At 42.4% G+C, this 15,934-nt stretch overlaps 4 protein-coding genes across 4 annotated transcripts in view; 1 reads left to right on the plus strand and 3 right to left on the minus strand.

Annotated features, from left to right (window-relative positions):
• Positions 1–11,307, minus strand: part of LOC108302945 (N-acetyllactosaminide beta-1,6-N-acetylglucosaminyl-transferase-like) — a 40,817-nt gene extending 29,510 nt beyond the window's left edge. The window contains exon 1 of the mRNA XM_017526690.2: positions 10,138–11,307. Within this exon, the coding sequence (XP_017382179.1) occupies positions 10,138–11,062 (925 nt within the window). The 5' untranslated portion in view covers positions 11,063–11,307. The remainder of the gene's footprint in view (positions 1–10,137) is intronic.
• CUNH6orf52 (chromosome unknown C6orf52 homolog) overlaps positions 1–15,934 on the plus strand; it is a 365,015-nt gene that overhangs the window by 97,356 nt on the left and 251,725 nt on the right. The gene's annotated exons all lie outside the window — the stretch shown is intronic.
• LOC108302947 (N-acetyllactosaminide beta-1,6-N-acetylglucosaminyl-transferase) overlaps positions 1–15,934 on the minus strand; it is an 86,310-nt gene that overhangs the window by 29,106 nt on the left and 41,270 nt on the right. Inside the window, exon 2 of the mRNA XM_017526696.2 lies at positions 14,782–14,866. Within this exon, the coding sequence (XP_017382185.1) occupies positions 14,808–14,866 (59 nt within the window). The 3' untranslated portion in view covers positions 14,782–14,807. The remainder of the gene's footprint in view (positions 1–14,781; positions 14,867–15,934) is intronic.
• LOC108302949 (N-acetyllactosaminide beta-1,6-N-acetylglucosaminyl-transferase-like) overlaps positions 11,298–15,934 on the minus strand; it is a 24,269-nt gene continuing 19,632 nt past the window's right edge. The window contains exon 2 of the mRNA XM_017526699.2: positions 11,298–11,423. Within this exon, the coding sequence (XP_017382188.1) occupies positions 11,353–11,423 (71 nt within the window). The 3' untranslated portion in view covers positions 11,298–11,352. The remainder of the gene's footprint in view (positions 11,424–15,934) is intronic.

Here is a 15,934-nt window from a genome sequence, read left to right on the forward strand (position 1 = left end):
TGGCCAGGTGTGGTGGATCACACCTATAATCCCAGCACTTTGGGAGGCTGAGGCAATAGGATTGCCTGAGCTCAGGAGTTCGAAACCAGCCTGGGCAACATGGCAAAACCCTGTCTCTACTAAAAACACAAAAAATTAGCCAGGCGTGGTAGTGCACACCTGTAGTCCCAGCTCCTTGGAAGGCTGAGGGACGAGAATTGCTTGAGCCCAGGAGGCAGAGGTTGCAGTGAGCCGAGATCATGCCACTGCCTGGGCGATAGAGTAAGGCCGTGTCTAAAAAAAAGGCAATTTCTGCTTTCTAATAAATTCTCAAACACCTTGAAAACTTTCTTTAATGTCCTAAAACCAAAATTAACTGAGGCTCAGTTTGGTTAAACAACTTGTTCAGTGATTGACAAGCTGTTAAATGACGAGACCAGGATTCAAAAGATCTGTCCTATTCCAAAGTTTGTATTCTCTCATCCACATCACCCTGCAAGGTCAAAGTCCCCATGCAAAGTAACAAGGCTTAATAACTGGGCATCCAAATTAAATCACAGATGTGAAAAATTCCCAGAATATTGACTGTCATAAAGAAGGCTCTGTGAGAATACGCAGTAATGGAAAATACATTCAGATTTGGCTGAAGGCAAAATATCTTCTTATCAATTCTATATTCACACATACTTTGGACTCCTTGTCTCTTTTTATTTCTTTAATAGAGGAAGTGGAATATTCAGTCTGGAGAAGAGATGAAAACAAGGGACCCTTAGTGGCTAGAGGGTACACAGGAAACAGCGTGCCCCACTAACCAATTTCCTACTCCTTTCCATTTTTCCTCCAGGAAAAGGAAGGCCAAGAGAATGGAAATCTTAACAAGCCGCATTCTGCCTCTTACTTTGAATGTCTAAGAGCTTGTGCTTGTAGATTCAGCTTTGTAGCTGAAAAACAAAGAAAAAGAAAACTCAGTGTGGTTCAGGTAGTATATCCTAAAAGTTGAAGTTGGATGAAAATATTTTCACTTTTCAGTGAACTGTTATTATGGGATGAGGAGAAAGCGTCGGTCTGGAATATCAGAATTTTGCATTTTCTTTGAAAAGAGGAAGCTACTCATTTCAGAGAATTATAGAGTCAACCCTAAGATTTGTCATAAATGCCGTTTTTTTGCTTTGAGTTTGCATAACAAGTTGATGGTTGTTGAAAGCAGCTGATGAGTGCATGAGGATTACAGTACTATTCTCTGCACTGTTGTGTGTGTTTATGTTTTCCTATTAGAGTTTAAAAATTACTCCTGGCCGGGCGCGGTGGCTCAAGCCTGTAATCCCAGCACTTTGGGAGGCCGAGGCGGGTGGATCACGAGGTCAAGAGATCGAGACCATCCTGGTCAACACGGTGAAACCCCGTCTCTACTAAAACTACAAAAAATTAGCTGGGCATGGTGGCACGTGCCTGTAATCCCAGCTACTCAGGAGGCTGAGGCAGGAGAATTGCCTGAACCCAGGAGGCGGAGGTTGCGGTGAGCCGATATCGCGCCATTGCACTCCAGCCTGGGTAACAAGAGCGAGACTCCGACTCAAAAAAAAAAAAAAAAAAATTACTCCTGTGCAAGGCCAGCCAAAACCTGTATAGAATAATTGCGAAAAGGCTTTCATTTTTTTCAAGTCTTGGCTTTGTTGATTTCCAAGAAATTGTATTATGTTCTAAACAGACATCTTAAGTCCCTTCTGGAACATGGTACAGCTTAAGAAAATAAAGCAACCAATTCAACCCAGTTCCTGCTCCTTTCCTGTGATGTGATTGATCTCAAAAACAAATACTATTGACATCCTCCATGTTTTCAAGGAAACACCCTTCTAATGGGAAATACATACTTCACAGTGTTATGAAAGGGGTAAGTGAAGCTTTTTGGTGGTCATAAAACTTATAACAATAACATTAATGGAAAACAAAATGATCAAGAACAGATATCCTAGTCTGGGCAACATAGTGAAACCCCATCTGTACAAAAAATTTAAAATTAGTGGGGCATGGGGAGGCATGATTATAGTTCCAGCTACTAGGGAGGCTGAGGTGGGAGGATCGCTTGAGTCTGGGAAGTTGAGGCTGCAGTAAGCTGTGATGGTACCACTGCACTCCAGCCTGGGGAACAGACCAGAGACCCTGTCTCAAAAACAAACAAGCAAACAAACAAACACAAAAACAGATCTCCATCTAAACATGTCAGTTTGCTTAAAGTTTCCCACATTTCCTCCTATCCATCTTTGGGTATATCTGTATGTTTTTATACGGTTGGTGAGTCATGGCATGGACATCCTTCTCTAGTGAGATTTAAACTGCTTTTATTCAACACCTTGAGGCTCTTGGTAGTACAGGAATACTAGGCCACATTTAGGTTTTTCTTAATGTATGTTCATATTAACAAGTGGATAAATACTCAACCTGTCATTTTACCCCATTTAAAAAATTTAATTCTCAGAACAGCCTTACTAAGTAGCCATCATTATCATGACTACAAAGTGAAGAGTTTTAGGTTTAGGGTACACAAGGTCATGAAATGAATGGAGATAAAGCTAAAATTCATCATTGGGATTGTCTCACTCCAAGGCCCATCATAGTTCCCCAAGATGAGTATTTCCCAAACATCAGTCATTTGCATACCACTTTCATGAAATCTGCCATACGTGATCAACACCATAAAGCTTTTGCTTATATCAACTTGTCTTTATTTTTACTGGTGGTTGGAAATGAACAGAATCGGCATTTGCTGCAAATCTATACGTGTAGCCCCCAGATGAGAAACCTCAGTATAACCCAGGAAATTGTTAGAAATACAGATTCTGGGACTGCTCCAGACCTGATGAATCAGAAACTTCAGGGTAGGGCTCAAAAATCTGTGCTTTAACACGACCTGCAGAAGATTCTGAGGCCTGGTCAAGTCTAGGAACCCCTGTACTATATGAACTAGCCTATTTAATACTCACAGCTTCTCTAGGAGCTAAGCACTATTATCGCCATCATCACAGATGAGTAAACTAAGGCTCAGCATAAATTAACACCAGTGTCACCAGTTAGCAAATATGGGGAAGACGGACTTATACTATGTTTGTCTGTCTCCAAAGTCGTTTTCCCAATATCATATGGACTCAACCAAGGAAGGATGGAAGGAGATGTTTTTGTATTGTGTAAAGAGAAGTAGGATAGACATATGTATTTTCGAGAGACAATTTAGATGTTACATATATATTGACATAGGTATATGTACTATTACATTGTACTATGTACATTGACATATATATATATTATGTACTATGTATACTGACATATACATATATTGACATATGTATATGTACTATGTACATTGACATATACCTATTTAATTATATATAGCTTTGATATACACCGAATATTTTATTGTTTTTAAGAGCCATTGAAATGCAATACTTTGTTTAAAACAAAGACAAGTGTCTAGGTGCGATGGTTCACACCTGTAATCTCAGCACTTGTGGGAGGCTGAGGGGAGAATCAATTTAGCTCCAGAGTTGGCAACATATTGAGATCCCATCTCTACAATTTTTTTTTCTTTTGAGACAGAGTCTCACTCTGTCACCAGTCTGGAGTGCAGTGGTGCGATCTCAGCTCACTGCACCTCCGCCTCCCGGGTTCAAGCAATTCTCCTGCCTCAGCCTCCCAAGTAGCTGGGACTACAGGAGTGTGCTACCATGCCCGGCTAATTTTTTGTATTTTTAGTAGAGATGGGGGTTTCACTGTGTTGGCCAGGATGGTCTCGATCTCTTGACCTCGTGATCCGCCCGCCTTGGCCTCCCAAAGTGCTGGGATTACAGGAGTGAGCCACTTCGCCCAGCCTCCAAAAAAATTTTAAAATGAGCCAGGTATAGTAGTGCATGCCTGTAGTCCTTGTTACTTGGCAGCCTGAGGCAGGAGGATCGCTTGAGCCCAGAAGGTTGAGGCTGCAGTGAGTTGAATTAGTGCCATTGCACTCCAGCCTGGGTGACAGAGGGAGCCCCTATCTCAAAGCAAAACAAAACGAAAACAAAAACAACTGCTGTTTCTAGAAAAAATTATCTTATACAATTGGTTAGGAATGACAGAAAGTTGAATGAGTTGGAAAAATGAACTTGCCAGTACCGAAGCAGTGGAAAGGATGTTAATAATTCTTTGCGCCAGAATTTAAGGAACAACAGAGAGTTGAATGAGCTGGAAAAATGATCTTGCCAGTATTGAAGCAGTGGAAAGGATGTTAATAATCCTTTGTGCCAGAATTAAATTCATGCTAACTTCAGCTTAGTGGATGTTTACCAGTCACGATTGTACTTATACCTAATTGAATTTTCACTTTAAATATACTTTACACTAATATGTACTTTAATCCAATTTTTCTTATTGTTCTAGATATTAGGAATTAAGAGGTAATTAAAAGTAGCGTTTCCCAATTATTTCCTTTTTAGGGGTAGGGGACAGAAATTTTAGGATACAGATTCCCCAGTGAAGGAAATGATCCTTCCCAAACAGTACAGTGGAGCCAGTGGCTGGAAACATCACAAATGATTCTATAAATGGCTATAGCGTCAGCATAGCTTATCGTGTCAATACTTTATAACCTGTCTAAGGTTTCTCTACCAAGAGCTCAGCATCCTATGACATAGACTCATCAGTCTAGGTACTCAAGAGCAGGGATATACTTTAAATTAAAATCTTCCCCTGTGATCCTACCTGAATTACTGACCTGAAAAGAACCTAGAGCCCTTTACTGAAGAGGTTAAATAAGCCAAACGGGCCCACATCACTAATACAATATTTTGAAAATCATGTTCAAATTCCTTATGCATACTTAATATTATCTGGCTATCTAAAAATATTATTTTAAAACTCTTGTTCAGTGGATATGAACCTATGGAAGTATCTGTTTTGTGGAATTTCTCCTTCAGCCAGAGTTTATCTCCATATTGAAAAGACAAATGCCAGTGTGGGTTTTCCTCCAGCCCCCAAAGATATTATCATAGACTCGAGTGTCCTGGTGACTGTTTGCTAAGACATGATTCTACCCTGTCATTCAATGTTTATAACTCTCAGTCACCAATTCAATCAGCATGAGTAAATGCATCCTTTGTGGCCCCAGAAACTGAATTCAAAGTCGATGCACAGAGAACACAATACATACTTTGAAAAAGACTGGGGCTGATCCAGCCACACCCAGATTTAAGGCCTTGGTAACCTTTCTGCAGAGAACACATGCCTTCTAAATAGCTCAGTGTTTACAGTTGTTGAGAGCTGGAGAGATGTTTTGAGTTTCTTTCTTAAACCTCGCCTATTGGTTTTTTCCCTAAGCCAGCAATTCAGGAGAAGTCTAGATCAAATTAAGTCAGAAGACGCTCAGTGCATGAATGTGAGTAGCCCGGTACTAGCAGGAGGAGTGGCACCAGCAGGAGGTGGGAGTGGGTGGCAGGGGTGGAGGAAACTCACACTAGGTGCAAGTGAGGCAGAAACTAGGTGGGGGCGTCCCCATGCACTGCCTGCCACAGCTTTCTCTTGGCATCAGAATCCGACTGCATCATGGACCCAGGTTGGCTGTGTGGGAGCCAGATTTTCTAAGGAAGGGCTCTATCCCATTAACATTTTATCTGGAGTAAAATGGAGCTTGCTAATTCTCTCGGGACTCTCTCATATTTACTGATATCATTGGTTGGCCTGGCCATTGTGGACTTGTACCTACTGTTTCTCTAATCCTTACTACCAAGAATTATCCCTCATCCTAGGTACAGGGTACACTTTTGTTCCACACATCTTCTCAGAATTCTCCGGCATATTCCTGCTCCTCCCCAGATCCTTCCGTACCCATCCAGCACCCTGCATATTGTCAGATCAAGCAGGTGCATAGTGATTCATGCAGCATAGGAGTCGTGGTGGCGAACATAAAGACAGATGTCACTTTTCTTACGCTTAAGGAGCTAAAATACTGAGGAGGTTCGGGAGAAGAGCTAGACAGCTAATAGGTGACCACAATTCAATGCTGGCAGCAGTGGCATTAGGTCAAGGAGAACCTAGAGTTGAAACACATCTGGGAGGGCAGTGATCAGACAAGACTTCCAGAGGAAATGACCTCCAAGGTGGGCCAGAAAGATGAAGAGTTAGACAGAGATGGTAGGAAGGGCATTCTTTATGAGAGGATGTCATAAAAAGCCATTAAAAAATAGATGAAAATTGCTGATATGTGTGGGACCAAGTAGTTGTTGGTACATAAAGTATGAGGCATCAAATAAAAAGAAATGAGGGTAGAGACAGAGGGGGTGGGGAGCCAGGTCTTGGAAGTCATGTCACATGAAGAGCTTAAGCCTGGCCTTTTTTTTTTTTTTTGAGACAGATTCCCACTCTGTCACCCAGTCTGGAGTGCAGTGGTGTGGTGCAGTCACACTCACTGCAGCCTTGACTTTTCAGGCTCGAGCAATCCTCCTTCCCCAGCCTCCTGAGTAGGTGGGACCGTAGGCATGCACCACTACACCCAGCTATTTTTAAATTTTTTGTAGGGACGAGGATCTCAGTATGTTGGCCAGGCTGGACTCGAACTCCTGGCCACAAGCAGTCCTCCTGCCTCAGCCTCCTAAAGTACTGGAATTATGGGTGTGAGCCACCTTGTCTGGCCAAGCCTTAAAGGTCCCTTAAAATCAGGAGAAGCCAGGGCAGGCGTGGTGACTCACGCTTGTAATCCCAGCACTTTGGGAGGCCTAGGTGGGCAAATCACGAGGTCAGGAGTTCATGACCGGCCTGGCCAACTTGGTGAAACCCCATCTCTACTAAAAATACAAAAATTAGCCAGGTGTGGTGGCATCTGCTTGTAATCCCAGCTACTTGGGAGGGTGAGGCAGGAGAATTCCTTGAATGTGGGAAGTGGAGGTTGCAATGAGCTGAGATTGCGCCATTGCACTCCAGCCTGGAGGACAGAGCGAGACTCTGTCTCAAAAAAGAAAAAAAAGTAAGGAGAAGCTATCATAAAGCCTGAGGGAACAGCAGGTGTTCTACCGGTGAGAATTCTGCACATTCATTGCGGTTGGATGCTGTGGGGCAAATGTCCCTGATAACTTCATTCCAGAAACTTCTTCATATCTAGCTTTAAAAATGCTTCAACATAATGAAGAAAGAGCTCCTTAAATATCTACATTTGATCTATTTAAATAAAGAACACATCTTGCTGTATTTTGTTTCTCAGACAATATGGCACCTAAAATAAGGACCCTTTTTCCTTTTCTGAGTATAACTCTAGTGAACTCAAAGTCCATATGTAATGTCTCTACATGTTCAATTAGTTTTCTTGTCTATAAACATAATAAAGTACCTCTGGAAGGATGTACAAGGAAGTATTAACAATGGTAGCTAATAGAAGGAAAACTTTAAAAATTTGAGACCTTTAAAATATATTTCCTATTGCTTTTTAAACGCTAACTTTAAAAAGTTTTAATTTTTTATTTTTTTTTTTGAGATGGAGTCTTGCTCTGTCACCTAGGCTGGAGTGCAATGGTTCGATCTTGGCTCACTGCAACTTCCACCTCGTGGGTTCAAGTGATTCTCCTGCCTCAGCCTCCCAAGTAGCTGGACTACAGGCGCACATCACCATGTCCAGCTAATTTTTGTATTTTTCATAGATACAGGGTTTCGCCATGTTGGCCAGGCTGGTCTGAAACTACTGACCTAAGGTGATCCACCCACCCCAGCCTCCCAAAGTGCTGGGATTATAGGTGTGAGCCACAGAGCCAGGCCAAAAAAAAAAAAATTGACATATTCAGGAAAATTGTTTTTTGCAAGTGGTTGAGGTGAGGGAAAATTAGCCCAATACACTCTTAAGAAAAAGTCACTAACACTTAATACTCAACCATTCATATCTGCCTGATTCCTTCTCACTCCCCAGCTTCTCTGAGAACATCAACCAAGGGCCACTTCCCATTGCCACTGGCCCAGAACAAAGCCTGCTCCAGATGCACCCAGCACACAGCACAGAAGCCTGTGAGGGATAGTGGTCCCTTAGAGAAAGGATACCTGCTGACTCTCATGAGCACAGCGACCCTGACAAGCCTCACATACTTGCTGTGTACACACACACAGACACACACACACACACCATAAAACGACACCACATATACCCAACACACTACAAACACACCATACACACACACCACACACACTACAAACACACACATACACACACCACACACACCAGACACATATACTACACACACACCACACACATACACACACCATATGCACACCACGCACATATACCACACATACCACACACACACCCACACACATACACACACACCACATACATACTACAAAAACACCACACACACACACGCCACATCCCACACAAACATTGGGACACCACACACACACACACACACACACACACACACACCACATACATCCCACACACACTCCTTATCCCTGCTAACCTCATCTCCAGCTCTAAGTCATCAGGTGAAACTTCCTTCCACGACCCTTCTCATTTTTTCCGAACACCTTCATCCTTTCCCTATTCTGAGATTCTGCAGGAAATTTGCTTTAGATATACAGGTAAAAAGAAATAGCCATTCTTTCTCTTCCTGGTGCAAGAGAAGTTTGTGTCGAAACTTCAGTCTACACAAATGCAGAGTCAGATACCGGCTTTGCCAAGAAAAGCTATGTGAACAATGTCAACACAATACTGCTTCAGTCTCTCTAAGCCTCATGTTCTTCATCTGTACATGAGGCTACCACATATCTGGCGCCAACTATACCAACAAAAATAAGATTAAATGCCATGCATGCAATGTTTACATGTGTTTAAAATAGGTGATTGTAAATAAAGGTTTAACACTTGCACCACTAGGATAAACGTTGGTTCACTCCCCCTCCTACAAGTCTTTGTGACCTGACAGTTCAGCAGCTCTGGAAATAAAGTGCTCATGGGACAGCATAATTTTCTTGTCTCCAGCCACCTTGCCCATCCTCTTTCTATCCCTCTCTAAGTAGATTTTTGTGACCACCACTCTAGTTTAGCTCTTAGGAATGCTGTGTTACTGGGGACCTTTCCACATGAAGTCTACTTTCAGGTATCAGGTGGCTTCAAGCAGCACTCGAAAGTGTGTGAAGGATAAGGACACTAGACAGAAGAGCCAGGAGTTATTTCAAGAATGGCAGGCATAGGGCCACCCTCACACAGGACGGACACCCACAACCATGCTGGGTCGCTGTTGAAAACAAGCACGTGGAGACACACGGGAAAAATGTAACGCAGGTCACAGACCACCTATGGGAAACAGAGTTTAGAAAAGAAACCCAGTCCTGAACCAAAGAGGGAGCCTGATGCTATTTTCTGCCTCAGCTGCCTGGCATACCTTGGACGCCTTCCCAAATCATCATAAACAACCGAAGACTTCACAGTATATAAAAACAAGAGGCTGCACGCTGGAATTTCCAATAAAAACCTATGACTTAAAAATTGAGAATTCTCGTTGGATCATCTTTAGCTAAATTCTCTCTCCGTGTGTTTCAACTCATTGTTACTCGCTCCCTCCAGGTAAAATATCAGGCTAGATTTGTAGAACTGAGAAGAGCTGAGACCTGGCTACTTGTTCCGATCTTAAACCAGAGATATTTCAGCCAGAATGATGACGTGTGAACATCCAAAGCAGCTTCCAAGATTCTAAAACCAGCACCCCTGTAACAGCTCCATGAACTTTGAGCAGTGGGACTACATCAAGGGGGAACGATGTCTAACATTTGTCTGAGAGAAACACCAGCTATTTCAACTCATAAGTTCTAGAATGCTTATGTTAAAAGTCAATTTTGTTATGTTACAGCTGTGTTTGTCAAGGACTATGAAAAATATTAATTCAAAACACAGTTAAAATTCAGCAACTACATAATCAAAGTTAGTTTCGCTGGGACAATTGCAACCCAGTATTTCTTAGATGACTACATCACGCATACTTATAAGACAACAGAGTCAACAATACACTGTCGCTACAAGCAACCAAATTAATGGTTGTCTAAGTATTTAAATTTATTTCATAATAATTTCACATGAGTCAATTCTCTAGGGAGAGCAGAATGTTAGCAAACTCAATCCATCAATGAGAAGAAATGAGAATGGAAATTAGTACCTACCGGAAATCCTATTGAGTGTCACCCAGAAATGCTCATCAGGACTGTAGGTATCTTTTGACCATTGTAGTAGATCAATGGCCCTTTTGTCATGGAGAATGAAGTCGACAAACTCTCTAGTAAGCGCCACATAGGCAGTGCCAAAGTAGATAGTCAGATGATGTGGAGGTGAGGTTTTCAAAATACTAGTCTTTTTCAAAAACGAGCCACCTTTACCTATATGCTCTTGATGGACATATTTAGTTCGCTTAATTGCATGATCAGGGGGTAGCACCCCGGGGGTGATATTTTTCCCTTTAAATCCTTTCAGATGCTGAACTATCTCCCGGTTGGTTTTCAGGGGGAAGTCTTGTCCACAGGTGTTGATGACGTACTTCCAGGGAGCCTCAGAGTTGAAAAGATCTTTCAGACAGTTCAGGTCAGCCTGGAGCCTGGAAATTCCTGCATAAACCACAGACTCTGTCTTTGAAGCAATGAAAGCATTTTGGAAGCAACTCAGTAACTGCCTCACAGATTCCTTGAACTCAGCTGGGGCTTTCTCATCCACGTGAACACAGTAGACATTCTGGGGCATATAGATAGCCCTAAAGAGCCTTTCAAAGGTATCAAAGTCCTTATGGATGACCATGACATAGGCCAAAGGGAATGCAACCTCTTCTTCCGACAGGGGACTTGTGATGTAGTGATTCTCGGTCAGGTAATCCTTGCAAGGGATGTTTCGCAAAGGTGATGGTAATATGTTTTCCCACAAAAAGATGGGCTTTTCCTCTAACGCGTGATTACAGGCATTTTTCCTGAAATACCTTTCACTGGAACTGTTCAGCTTCTCGTAAGTTTTTGGCGGGCTCAAATGGCTATTGTAAAATCTCACAAAAATGACCACACTGAGCAGAGTACAAGCAAGAAAGCAGTATCTCCAAAAGTTCATTATCTTCACTTCCCTGGGGAAGGAATCTTCTTTTCAGGGAATGAGAAATGATCGGTGTGAGAGGTTGAATTTACTTCTCTTGCTAGTCTTGAATTTCGACAGCTTCTCCAGAGGGCTGGCTTGCTTTTCCCGAATGCTTTAATCCTCCTGTATCCTCCTCTACGGTGTCTCGTCCATCCTTTTTGTGGGATGTGCCTGGAGATGCGGTGCTTTCCTCTCGCACTTAGGTCTGCAGTTCCCCAGGGCTGAATCCCTGCTGTTTGCAGAGACTCAGCTCAGCCCAGCCCAGCTCAGCCCAGCCTCCGGGAAGCCTCTTCATTTACATATGAAATACAAGTGGTGGATCTTGGCAAATTACGTTCTGGAAAGGAATGACGGGTCCTTTTCACTCAAGCTGAGTTTCTCTTGCTTCCCCCTCACCGCCCTCCTTCCATCAATCTATTCCGATCTGATCTCCCTTCTCTTCTCACACTTTCTCCAAGCCTTCTAGAATCAGAGGCTCTATTTTTTCTGGCTAGCCCCACAACCTGCTGGCAGTCCTTGGAAGCCACAGCATTTAAGGATTCTGGCTCCTCTGGCTTATTTCTCTTCCTGTTCTCTGCCACCTCTTTTCATTTTAGTGTTATCTCTACCTCTGCGAACATACAGACATGGATAATGAAAAATGCATGTGTGCCAGGCATGGTGGCTCGCACGTGCAGTCCCAGCTACTCAGGAGGTCGAGGTGGGAGGATTGCTTGAGCCGAGGTGGTCAAGGCTATAGTGAGCTATGATCGCAGCACTGCACTCCAGCCTGTGCAACAGTGAGACCCTGACTCTTCAAAAAATTATTTAAAGGCTGGGAGCAGTGGCTCCCACCTGTAATCAATCTCAGCACTTTGGGAGGCTGAGGTGAGCAGATCATGAGATCAGGAGTTCAAGCCCAGCCTGGCCAAGATGGTGGAACTCCAACTCTACTAAAAATACAAAAATTAGCCAGGCGTGGTGACACATGCCTGTAATCCCAGCTACTTGGGAGGCCGAGGCAAGAGAATCGCTTGAACCCAGGAGGCGGAGGTTGGGGTGAACCGAGATCGCGCCACTGCACTCCAGCCTGGGCAACAGAGCAAGACTCTGTTTTTTAAAAAATATGATTTAAAAAGATACATTTGTAACATGTCTAAGTAGAAAATTATCAGTGACAGAAAAGTATTTGTGAGGTAGATTAACTTGGATTCTAATGATGTGTCAGAATATATTACACACACACACACACGCACACACAGACACGCACACACACACACACACTGACTATGGGAAGAGGGAATCATGAATTGTATTCTTGGGAGCAGAGGCATGACATGAGGGCAGATGGAACCTAGGAGTGACATTTCATATGAAAGAGTCGGTGTTGCTATCATATAATGAAGCAAACACACCTAAGTTTGCATGCTGGAGAAAAATGTGATCGTTAGTGTTCCCAGGGAGCAAAAGCTGGTTCCCATTTCACAAAGAGAGCTTCAGATAATGGAGCTGTTGATACAGTATTATCTATAATAGGCGGAGTGACTAACCTACTGGCTCTCTTTAAAAGCCTGACAACCTCAGATCTGAGGTCGTTTCAAAGAACTTAAAGGATTCTCATTCTCCTTTCAACCCAACCCCCTCTCCAACTTCCTTTTCTGAAGAAAGACAAAAAGCATCAGGGCTGCTGCAAAATTCCTGGAAGTATCTATCAGTCAGTATAATTCATGGGAACCAGGAAGAGCAGGTCTGGTCACATTACAGAGGGTTCTCAGAGGTCACCTGCTAGCACGGCTGCAAGACATCTCGCAGCCACTGTGAAGTGCATTGGGGATTGATGTGGACGGTAAGGACACTTCCAAGGGAGAAAGTAACTGGTTCAACTAAAAGATCAACTGTGGCAGCCACGTGAGGCGTGTTAAGAGTGGGCCCTGCTCCTGTCTCACTCCCGCAGTCACCTAGCAATCCTACCTGCCCGGGCTTGTGGCAATTGGAACAGCTGCTCCTGTTAGGAAAACATTGGGGGCAGAATGCAGCCATTTCCCTACCTCCTCTCTGTTCCACTCCACCCCTTACCTTCCTACAGTGAACTGCAGGCATGAACAGCAACAGTGCCCTGGATGCGATGGATATTGATTTGGATATTAATTTGATGAGCTGCCAGAGAGTTGGTGGGGATCTTTGAGATCACCCATCACAACCCCTTTATGTTTACAGGTAAGCAAATCGGGGCCTTAAAAAATATTCTCCCCAGCATCATTCAGCTGGATAGAAACCAGAGCCTTAATTCGACAGCTCCCTGCTCCAGGTGCTGAAGCCAGTCCGTTTGGCTAAATCCCAGTTGCTCACAGTACCAGGGTAAAGTTACTTAACCTCTTTACACAACCAGGTCCTCCCACTGTGAAGAGATAAAGAACGGTGGTTCTTATTTCAAATGGTTGTCAAGAAGACTAAATGAGATAACTTTTGGGGGTCTGGCAGAAATCCGGGCACCTGGTACATATTCCATAAGCATTAGCTATGATTGTTGTTGTCGTTTCTCTTCTGAAAAGCATCCAAGACTTCCGATCCTGCTAATGAACTGATATTTTTATTTCTGTTCTTAGTAATGGAAAAGAAAAGCATTTACCTTAAGGCTTTCAAATGGTTTGATTTATTCCCGGAGGTTAAATTCCACTCTTTCCTTGCCTATCACTGCCTCCCCTTTACCCCATGGGGAAAAATATATGTATATTTTTTAATATAAAAAGATTTATATACACACATATATACATATGTATGCATTTAAAAATATTTCATATGTAAATATATTTTTATATATGTACATTAAGAGATAATGTATATTTTATGTATGCATATTTAAAATACATATTACATACATATTTTAAAATATAGATGAAATATAAACTATTTTAAAATATATATTTGTAAATACATACTATATATGACATATACATATATACATATAACATATATACACATATTTCTATATACATACAAGTATATAAATATACGTTTATATATTTATATATACATATTTATATATAAAAATATATTTACAAACACACATATATATGTGTGTGTCTATGTGTAGTATATAGTATGTACTACATATATATTATACTATATATATAGTACGTATATATAATATACTATATATACGTGTGTGTCTATATATGGTATATATCCACTATATATAGACACACACACGTATATATATATAGACACACACATACTTATAAACACACACACACACACACACACACACACACACACACACACACACACACAGACACACAAGAAATGTGGCTATATGACGGAACAATCCAAGAAACCATTTTGATGCCTTCAAGTCTCTTCATTCTTACTAGAACCACACCCTTTTCTGTAAAATGTGTCCTTAGCAGGTCTTGTGGAGACAGGAGGGGAAAGTTGGAGGTGGAAAAGGGAGGCAAAGGGCTTTCATTGCAGGTTTGGTGGTTTTTTTCCCTTCTCTTTGCCTCAAGCCCTGATCCTACAGTAAGGAGCTCTGATAAGCGCCAATGCAAAACAAACTCCAGAAATGTTTCATCATGGTTTAGCCAAAGCAGATTACAGATAGGGGAGTGGCAGCATGATTTATAGTTCAAAACAGCAGTATCCAAAAATAAATGAATAAATACATAAATAAAACCAAACCCCAAAACCACGTACATCATTTGTCCTGACTTACTTACAGTGGTTTAGATGAACAGACTTGAGATTAGCATGCGATGCCTTCTGAGCGACTGGCCCGAGCAGTAGGTTTGTTTTGCTTGGTATCTGCGGCAACAGAATAGGCATTTTTTTCCGGCAAATAATTTGGCAGGCTAAGCTATTAACTTTCAACCAGGGCATTATTTCTGCTCTGTCCACTCTAGTTGACTCAACAGACTGAAAACTGTCGTTATGTGGTCATTCTGTATCAGTCCCACCTCTCTATGCCCCAGGATAACCTTTATGGTCACAAACAAGAAGACAGCACAAGGACTGTGGCTAATAACACATCATCTCAGCTCAAACATGAAAACCAAGGGCTGGGCTGTCCGGGGGGCCTTCGGATCAGTGCTGACATTTCTCTTCCCTCACAATGACTTAGTTCTCATTAATCTTCCACGAGCTCTGCTTCTACTGCAGATCAGTTCACAAAGGCTGAGGCGGTCAGTGGAGGGACAGGACTGGAACCCGAGTCTGATCTGCTCTCAAATCCTTGCAGTTCTTCATCACTCTCTACAGAATGAGTGGCTATTGAATCAAGGCAACACTTTTCTTTATTTTTATTTTATTTTATCATTATTATTATTATTTGAGATGGAGTTTCGCTCCTTTTGCCCAGGCTGGAGTGCAATGGTGTGATCTTGGCTCACGGCAACCTCCGCCTTTCCGGGTTCAAGCAATTCTCCTGCCTCAGCCTCCCAAGTAGCTGAGATTACAGGCACGTGTCACCACACCCAGCTAATTTTGTATTTTTAGTAGAGATGGGATTTCTCCATGTTGATCAGGCTGGTCTCGAACTCCCAACCTCAGGTGATCCGCCTGCGAGCTACTACGCCGGGCCCCATTTTATTGCTTTACTAGATCAATATCTCTAGTACTTATAGAGATCAGACAACTTAATGTTTATGAAAGGATTTGAAAACTGTGAAGACAATAGGCCAACCTAGCTTGCTTTGAATATAAGCAGAATACAAACATTTAGTGAAACTGAAATAGAAATGGATTAATAGGGCCGGGTGTGGTGGCTCAAGCCTGTAATCCCAGCACTTTGGGAGGCCGAGGCGGGTGGATCACGAGGTCAAGAGATCGAGACCATCCTGGTCAACATGGTGAAACCCTGTCTCTACTAAAAAT

This window comes from Cebus imitator, unplaced genomic scaffold (assembly GCF_001604975.1).
Source record: "Cebus imitator isolate Cc_AM_T3 unplaced genomic scaffold, Cebus_imitator-1.0 Scaffold43, whole genome shotgun sequence".
Lineage (NCBI taxonomy): Eukaryota > Metazoa > Chordata > Mammalia > Primates > Cebidae > Cebus > Cebus imitator.